At 40.7% G+C, this 9,847-nt stretch overlaps 1 protein-coding gene across 3 annotated transcripts in view; it reads right to left on the reverse strand.

Moving 5' to 3' along the window:
• LOC124034129 (dual specificity testis-specific protein kinase 1-like) overlaps nucleotides 1-6,784 on the reverse strand; it is a 31,014-nt gene extending 24,230 nt beyond the window's left edge. Inside the window, exons 1-2 of one of the 3 annotated variants that reach the window (XM_046346886.1) lie at nucleotides 6,262-6,784; nucleotides 3,279-3,394 (exon numbers count right to left, since the gene is read on the reverse strand). In XM_046346886.1, coding sequence (XP_046202842.1) covers nucleotides 3,279-3,309 — 31 coding nt within the window. In that variant the 5' untranslated portion in view covers nucleotides 3,310-3,394; nucleotides 6,262-6,784. The remainder of the gene's footprint in view (nucleotides 1-3,278; nucleotides 3,395-6,261) is intronic. The other 2 variants (XM_046346885.1, XM_046346888.1) reach the window with 2 other exon arrangements.
• Between the last annotated feature and the right edge of the window lie 3,063 nt (nucleotides 6,785-9,847).

Below are 9,847 nucleotides of genomic sequence, written 5' to 3' on the forward strand. Positions count from 1 at the left end.
TTCAAGGGGGCCGAATACTTTCGCAAGGCACTGTACTGGCCCATGTTGACTCCAGTGCTTCCCACAGTTGTCAAGTTGGCTGGATGTCCTTTGGGTGGTGGAACATTCTTGATATAAATGGGAAACTGTTGAGCGTGGAAAAACCCAGCGGCGTTGCAGTTCTTGACAGAAACCGGTGCGCCTGGCACCTACTACCGTACGCCGTTCAAAGGCACTTACATCTTTTGTCTTGCCCATTCACCCTCTGAATGGCACGCATACACAATCCATGTCTCAATTGTCTCAAGGCTTAAAAATCCTTCTTTAACATGTCGCCCCCCTTCATCTACACTGATTGAAGTGGATTTAACAAGTGACATCAATAAGGGATCGTAGCTTTCACCTGGATTCACCCGGTCATTCTATGTCATGGAAAGAGCAGGTGTTCTTAATGTTTTGTACTCTCAGTGCAACTTTGCTTAGATGCTATAGGATAAAAAATATATATATTACAATTGAATTATATATACAGCATAGGCAGAGAAGAAATCGTATAAAAGGCACCCTTACTTTGAGAATGAAGCCTTGTTTACAAATGATACTGATGCAGACAGTGCAGGCCCACAACACACTGTAGTTGTTAACAGTTGTGGAAACGCTGGCTTTGCTCATCATGGATCAATTGTGCACTAAATGCTTTCCGGTAGCATAATGACTTTTGAGAACAACACAGCATTGTGGGACGGGAGGGAGTAGGATGATGTACAGTATGGGAGGTCACACAAAATGTCAGCAGGACACAATGTAGCTCTGTCCCTCTCCAACTTGTGTATGTCCTAAACGGCACTCTATTCCCTAATAGGGCACTACTTTTGACCAGGTCATTCATAGGGCTCTGGTCAAAAGTAGTGCGCTATATAGGGAACAGAGTGCCATTTCAGACACAGCTTTGTCCTGTCTCCTACCGTGCAGTGGTCAAACAACCAACTGGATCTAGGGTTTGTTTAGGAGTTGACATTTAGTGAGGGAGGAAGTTTTAGGAACGTTGGGAGAGTAAAGAACAGCCTTGGACAGTCTTGGACGGGAGACACTTATAGGAAGGAACAACATCATTTGCAAGTCCTCTCAGGTGAGGGAAGAGTGGCGTGTCAGTGGGAATAAATGAAAAAACCTCATAGAAATAGTTTTGGGTGTTTAAATACACCACCGGATACATAATTCAAAATACATGCATAATATAGTGCACAAGTAGTGTTGCCATTAGGGATGACAACAGACGTACAGAAACCTGAGGTTATCCCCATGCATCCTTCCCTATGTAACATACACTGTGACATCTGTGTGTGAGCTTAAGGCTAAGAAGTTAAAAGGGCAGAACATACACGTTGTAAGTCAGTCTGCCTACTTGCCCAGTAATATGGAAATCCTGGTTCAGAGGAGGACAGACTAAAAAGCCTCAACCCCTCTGATTACATCATCATAAACAGCAACAAACCCAGAGAGAGGAGAGGGATTTATGCCAGCCCCTCCCTCCTCTGAGTCCCCTCTCCTGACTCCTCCGGCCTCTCTATTTCTCTCTCCCTCCCCTCCCCTTGCCATCCCCTCCTATCTGCTCCAAAGTACTAACCCCCACCACAGACAGGCTTCACGGGAACCAGACCATTTGTTTCTACGCTGGTCAGATGGCAAACAGAAACAGAAGAAGGCCCTGCACAGTCTCCATGGCTTCTGTGAAAAAGTATGAAAAATGTACGCAATTACTACTGTAAGTCACTCTGGATAAGAGCGTCTGCTCGATTACTAAAATGCCAAATGTTCTGTAAACATCCACTTCACAACCACTTTAACAGAAAATGACAATTTCCAGCAAGTCTTCAGGGCACGTATTCATAAAGTGTCTCAGGGTAAGAGTGCTCTGGTCAAGGATCAAGTTAGCATGTTTAATTACCGGTATAATGACTGGACAAGGGGACCTGATCCTAAATCAGCACTTCTATTCTGGTATGGCCCCAAGGGCTATTTTAGATGCTCGAGTCTCTAACGTGCCAGTACATCACTCTCGTCACATTTATTCACCTGAGGCCTCATTTATAATAATGTTCTTAGATTTATACTTGAACTTAGTCGTAAGATCATTTCCACGTCAAAGGAAGGTTATTATAAATAACTTCTTATACGTGGTTTTCTGCGTAAGTCATACATAAGATCAAAATTGATGGAGTCTGTTTAGAGAATGAGTCTCTGATCTCCAGGAGGATAGATGTATACAAGTAACAGGGTAACGGGACACTTTCCTGACTCAACACCTCTGAAAAAGGTTAGGATATGCAGAGGAAAGGAGTTTCTATATTAGGACAATGCACCCTACTCCTTATGGGCTCTGGTTAAAAGTAGTGCACTAGGGAATAGGGTTCCATTTGAGACACACATTAGTCACACAATATGAGAGACTCAATGTCTAAACAAGGACACAGGGTGAGAAACTGAAGCTCCATGCACATGCGCTATAATCATAAACTCTGCAAAGCAGGCACAATATTTGATTTGACTGATCATTTAGGATATAAAACAGTTATGTCTAAAGCTTCGTTTACACCCTGTGCTAACATGTGAGTTTCGTGATCTGAGCAATATCATCCAGTTACTATTTGATCAAGGATTGTCGAGTCTACACATTGCATTAAAAATGTGTCTCATCCGTCCACTGTGTCCACATCGTGACCAGATCAACTGGTCTGCAAATGATTTGAAAGATATTATTTCAAAATAATATGAATGTATTTATTTTGAGACAATTACTGATGCCATGAGTCAATGGTGCTACCTGTCAATGATTTTAGAGGCCGGTATAATGATGACCCTCCAGATCTGTTTACACAGTTTACACTTGGTTGATATCCAGGCACAATGCATGCTGACTACCTCTGGAGCTGGTGAGGAAGATCTGATCACAATCAGATCACAATGTGTCTTTTATTTGTCTACGCCTGTCTAAAAATGTGGCACAATCAGAATGTGGACAAGATCAGGACAACGGGTACATGTTAGCACCAGGTATAAACAGGGCTTAAAGGGTATTATGTCTAAGGAAGTATCTATCAGACTCATAGGCATATGGTTAGGAGTAAAACCAGGCCTTAGGATACAAATTCAAAGCACTACTTCTGCAAAGCTGTGAAACGTTCCTATATTATACATAGTTGTCATGGGAGAATCATAGGATATGACGGCAGGGGATTTCCATTTGCAAGGGAAAATAGAAGGGCTAAGAAAAAAATGTAGTTTTTTACAGTACTTACTCAATTGATTTAATAAGCTATTCATATGCATCTTGAGGATGGGTGAAAATGCACTGACTGTCAGTCAGTACAATACCCAAGCCAGCTGGGCAGAAGCTATAGTCCTTATCCAGAAGCTGGGGGAAAACCACATACATGCAACAATGAGCACACACAGACCCAGGACTGTTACTGTACAGTGACAAACATTAGGCTTTTCTTTCGTGCAGGCAACATTTAGAGGCAGACATAAACATGAATTCAATAGGCAACCTGTTTCATTCACTTATTTGGACATTTTTGAGTAATTCATTATTTAAAGATAAAGTCTAGGTATGTTATTTTTATGAAATACATCAAATATTGAAACACAATGGCATTGCACATCTCACTATTAATATCCTCACTATGATGAGGTTGTAATGTAAGGTTCCTATTTTCATTTTCATGTCCAAATCATCCTAAAGTATCAAAACATGACTGTGTAACTCAATGAATTTACGTATAGATGATTTATATATGATTTGGAAAATGCTAATTTAGGTACCATTGATTGCATTAATATCTTTCTAAACAAGTGTATAATTTATCTTTAGGCTCCCTAATGGTATGTAAACGGTGCTTTCAGTATTCACTCCCTTTAACTTTTTCCACATGTTGTTATGTTACAAGGTAGGATTAAAATAGATTTCTTAGCTCTATTCCATTTATTTTTATCCTTAAAAACTCCCTAGTCCTTAACGATGACAAGCATGCCCATAACATGATGCAGCCACCACCATGCTTGAAAATGTGAAGAGTGGTACTCAGTAATGTGTTGTGTTGGATTTGCTGCAAATACAACACTTTGTATTCAGGAAAAAAATACATTATTTTCACATTTTTTGCCTTATTGCAAACAGGATGTTTTGGAATATTTTTATTCTGTACAGATTTCCTTCTTTTCAGTCTGTAATTTATGTTAGTATTGTGGAGTAACTACAATGTAGTTGATCAATCCTCAGTTATCTCCGATCAAAGTCATTAAACTCTGTAACTGTTTTAAATCACCATTGGCCTCATGGTGAAATCTCTGAGCAGTTTCCTTCCTCTCCGGCAACTGAGTTAGGAAGGGTGCCTGTATCTTTATAGTGACTGGGTGTATTGATACACAATCCAAAGTTTCATTAATAACTGCACCATTTAAAAAATGTATTTAACCTTTATTTAACTAGGCAAGTCAGTTTAAGAACAAATTATTATTTACAATGACAGTCTAGGAACAGTTATCTGCATTGTTCAGGGGGAGAACAACAGATGTTTACCTTGTCAGCTCTGGGATTCGATCGAGCAACCTTTCGGTTACTGGCCCAATGCTCTTACCACTAGGCTACCTGCCGACCCCCCACCATGCTCAGAGGGATATTCAATGAATGCTTTTGATTTTTTAACCATCTACCAATAGGTGCCCTTCTTTGCGAACTATTGTAAAATCTCCCTAGTCTTTGTGGTTGAATATGTGCTTGAATGTACTGCTCGACAGAGCAGATAACTGTATGTGTAAGGTACAGAGATATGGTAATCATCTAAAAATCATGTTCTACTAAGCCAACATATGGAATTGTTTTAAAATGGTCATACCATGGATCATTTAACTATTTGATTTGGATTTTTAGGACCCCTTTAGATATATAACAAACTATTCACGAATTATTTGATAAAATATTGAATTTGGCCTTTCCTACTGTAGCCCATAACAATAGATTGAATAACACATTCCTAAACGGCAAAAGAATACAGTCCAAAAAAAAAAAATCATGAGGTATAAAGTTTTGCAGTGTCTGTCCTACATCTATGAGATCTAGGAAATATTTGTCGGGTGACACATATTTAACCCCTTATTTTGTTGGCATAAAACTACCTCCATATTTCCATTAATTTGGAAATATGAGTCCCGTGACATTTGTAAAGGTCATAGAGCAAAACGGAGTACACCATCGTGTTCGCGAGTCTCATCTTTCCATAGGGTGGCCACAGACGTTTTCCTGAGAAGACCAATTTCTGAGATGTCTCCTGGTCTGACAAACAGTTCTGTAGCTCTGCCACTTTCCACCACAGATGTGGTGGATTGAGGCGCAAGCCATGCAAATGTATAGATTTTGATGGGGACTTTTAATATTATGTTCATTATATTGACGCACAGGACCGTCTATAGACTCTTAATTAACCACTACTATTGTATACCGAGTGAGTGCACGCAACTTACTATGTGACTTGTTAAGCACACTCCTGAACTTATTTAGGCTTGCCATAACAAAAGGGTTGAATAGTTATTGACTGATTACATTTCATCTTTTCTAAAAACATAATTCCACTTTCACATTATGGGAGTATTGTGTGTAGATCAGTGACACAACATCTCAATTGAATCCATTTTAAATTCAGGCTTTAACACAACAAAATGTGGAGTGTATAGATCTGACTTCATTAGCTTATATACTTTATATATAAATATAACCTTTTCTAAATGACAAAATACTAGATACATTTACCTTAAAATCGTTTTGTTGGAGTGACTTAAAACATGTAGATGAGAACGATTACATTTTTAGTTGAGTTAGAGTTGTGGCAGTCAGAGGAAAGTGTTAGGAAAGATTGGTGACATAAGGTGGGTTTCTATGAGAATTACAGGGGGTTACCCAGAGGGCTAGTTGCCCCAAACTACCCTATCTAATAAAATATTACAATTAAAAGCAGGATTACAAAAGCAAAGTACAGCAGGCTATATGACAAATCTTTAAAAAATGAGATTAGATTTTTGAATAGGAGCCAGCCATTTGCCCAGTCATCATCGAGGCTATTTTCTATGCCTTAGTGGTATGCAACCTAATCTTCAACTATTCAATCAATGAATGATTAGTTGTTTTAAGAAAAACAAGGGCAACTTTAGGCTACAACTCCAACCTTTGATACATCTATTTACGACATACACATACTTAATCGGTATAAATTCTAGCCTACTTACATGGTTATAACAGTCCACTTCGTTTATAAAGGCAAGTTATGTGATCTCCCAGAAATGTCTTGATTTTATTCTACACAGGATATACTATATTGGGCACCGAATTCTGGGCGCGCTTCACTGTTTCCGTGTAGGGTGTGCGGATCTTCAGTCTCCAACCAACGCACTCGCGTTATGCAAGGTTCACAGTCTGAAAGCGGTATGGCGACGGGGGGTGAAACAAACTCGATGAAATACATGTTTGATGGTTTGTCTTAGGATCCAACTTCCATTACGTCGGTTGACATGGCTCAACTCAGTCTCCACCCACTCTACAATAAGTGGCGTGAAACTACATTATGAAATCAGTTACAATATATATATATATATTTTTTACTTCTGTGGCCAATTCAGATTTAGGAAATGTATACCTTTCCTGTGCAGCCTTTCCTATGCACTTCTCAGTAGTTGGTATTCAGACTTACAGTAGGCTACCGTATGCAGCTGCATATTGGGCTTTGCAGCGTGGTTCCCTTTTGCGCGCTGAATACATTTTGTTCAACCACTGAAAACCCACCCACTTGCTAGCCAACAAATGTTCACATGGAGTATTCATTCAATAGGGGTTTCAGAACATTTACTGTATCTAAAGCTATCCCTTTAAATTTGGTGTACCTTTAATTAGAATTTTCTTGACACACTAAATTACACTATAAATACAAAAGTATGTGGACACCCCTTCAAATGACAGAATTTGGCTATTACAGCCAGACCCGTTGCTGACAGGTGTATAAAATCGAGCACACAGCCATGCAATCTTCAAAGACAAACATTGGCAGATGAATGGCTTTACTGAAGAGCTCAGTGACTTTCAACGTGGCACTTTCATAGGATGCCACCTTTCCAACAAGTCAGTTCGTCAAATTTCTGTCATGCTAGAGTTGCCCCGGTCAACTGTATGTGCTGTTAATGTGAAGTGGAAACATCTAGGAGCAACAATGGCTCAGCCTCGAAGTGGTAGGCCACACAAGCTCACAGAATGGGACCACCGAGTTCTGAAGCACGTAGCATGTAAAAATCGACTGTCCTCGGTTCGAACACTAACTACCGAGTTCCAAACTGCCTCTGGAAGCGATGTTAGCCCAATAACTGTTCGTTGGGAGCTTAATGAAATGGGATTCCATGGCCGAGCAGCCGCACACAAGCCTTAGGTCACCATGTGCAATGCCAAGCTTCGGCTAGAGTGGTGTAAAGCTCGATGTCATTGGACTCTGGAGCAGTGGAAGTGCGTTCCCTGGAGTGATGAATCACACTTCACTATCTGGCAGTCCAACGGACAAATCTGGGATTGGCAGATGCCAGGAGAACACTACCTGCCCGAATGCATAGTGCCAACTGTAAAGTTTGGTGGAGGAGGAATAATGGTCTGGGGTTGTTTTTCATGGTTCGGGCTAAGCCCCTTATTTCTAGTAAAGGGAAATAGGAACACTACAGCATACAGTGACATTCTAGATGATTCTGTGCTTTCAACTTTGTGACAACAGTTTGGGGAAGGCCCATTCCTGTTACAGCATGACAATGCCCCCGTGTACAAAGCGAGGTCCATACAGAAATGGTTTGTTCGTGATTGGTGTGGAAGAACTTGACTGGTCTTCACAGAGCCCTGACCTCAACCCCATCAAATACCTTTGGGATAATTTGGAATGCTGACTGCCAGCCATGCCTAATCGCCCAAAATTAGTAACCGACCTCACTAATGCTCTTGTGGCTGAATGGAAGCAAGTCCCCGCAGCAATGTTCCAACATCTAGTGGAAAGTCTTCCCAGATAAGTAGAGGATGTTAAAGCAGAAAAGGGAGACCAATTACATATTCATGCCCATGATTTTGGAAAAAGATGTTCGACAAGCAGGTGTCCACATACTTTAGGTAATGTAGTGTATGGAACGGTTCAGAATATTTGGGATCAATAAACGAAATCCATGTAAATATATGTATATTCATATCCTTCCAGCACCAATATATAGATAAAAAAATACTCTAATCTTGTATATTTTTTAGGGTTAGGAAAGTATTTTGGTAAAGTTTTCAAACAGGTTTGGAAAGCCTTTAACGCAAAAAATTAGGGGTAGAGGCTGTGACCAGCAGAAATCAGCCTTGGCATTTCTAACCCACCTGCAAAACATATTCCTTGTGGCCCCCATTATTAGCCAGATGTGGCCCCCATTATTAGCCAGATAATGATCATTTTGCACAATAAAAACAAGTTAGATAGGCCCACTAGGATTACAAATGAACCAGCCCTTGCACAAAATATATTGGTGAATCAAAAATACAGTGGTTTCATTTATCCCGAAAGTTCCATAATCAATGGTTCCATCCATGAAATATTGTAAGGGGAGAAAAGTGTACAGTAAGGGTTGAATAGTAGTCCTATAACTCTAACCTGATGACCCTCACTAATCATGAAACTGTGATGACAATGGTCCAGTTGTCATGAACCGTGTGTCAGGGTCCAGGTTTAAACTGCTAAGTCTGGTGTGCGTTCCATAATGATTCAAATCGGATACATTAATGCACAACTTGTAATACGTTAGCCTTATATGATCCACTTTTGCTCGCGATCCTCAGGAACAACCACATGAACGTGACAGGGGAAAGAAAGGTAACCTAACGATGGAATGATGCAAAATGTAAGGAGACTAACAAATGAAGTTAGTGACAATTATACATGTACGTGAGTAGAACTGAGCGTGGCTACCAATAGTGTCTAATATGTAATACTACAAATTGTAAAAGAAATACAGTGAAAAGTCTGGGCATATAATTAAAACCTTCTAGAAATAATCAACTCCGTTGGTTTCCCGGTATACCACCTTCATGGCCTCTAGAAGCCTATAGTCTGGGTCTCCACATTTCATTCCGAACTTCACTGTGGAAGAGTGTTGATATGCTTCCGTTTGCCGCCATATGACTGGTTTCACATGTCTCCAGCGATCAAAAGGTAAAATATATATAAAATAATTGTAATTGATACCTACTGTTTTATTCTTGTCAATTTATAAAGTATAGTGCATGGAGAATGGTGTTATTTTGTAAATGTTTTTTTATTTTAGCCCCTTTTTCTCCCCAATTGTTCGATGTTGGCTCATCGTTGCAACTCCCCAACGGGCTCGAGGGAGAGAGAGAGGCGAAGGTGGTCATGCGCCCCCCGAAACATGACCCGCCTAACGCCCAGAAGCCAGCCGCACCAACGTGTCAGAGGAAACACCGTTCATCTGGCATCCGGGGTCAGCCGCCAGGCACTCGGCCCACCACAAGGAGTCGCTAGAGCGCAATGAGCCAAGTAAAACCCCACCCGCCAAACCCTCCCCTAACCCGGACGACACTGGGCCAATTGTGCGCCATCCTATGGGACTTCCGACCACGGCCGGTTGTGGCACAGCCCGGGATATGAACCCGGGACTGTAGTAAAACCTCTAACACTACTACATGCAATGCAGTTGCACCACGGCGCCACTCAGGAGCCAGAATGGTGTTATTTCTATTTGGGAAAGAATGAAGTATAACATACCTTTATGTTGTTGCACTTGGAAGTGACAGGTTGCTCTA

The sequence above is a fragment of the Oncorhynchus gorbuscha genome, linkage group LG04, assembly GCF_021184085.1.
Source record: "Oncorhynchus gorbuscha isolate QuinsamMale2020 ecotype Even-year linkage group LG04, OgorEven_v1.0, whole genome shotgun sequence".
NCBI classification, from domain to species: domain Eukaryota; kingdom Metazoa; phylum Chordata; class Actinopteri; order Salmoniformes; family Salmonidae; genus Oncorhynchus; species Oncorhynchus gorbuscha.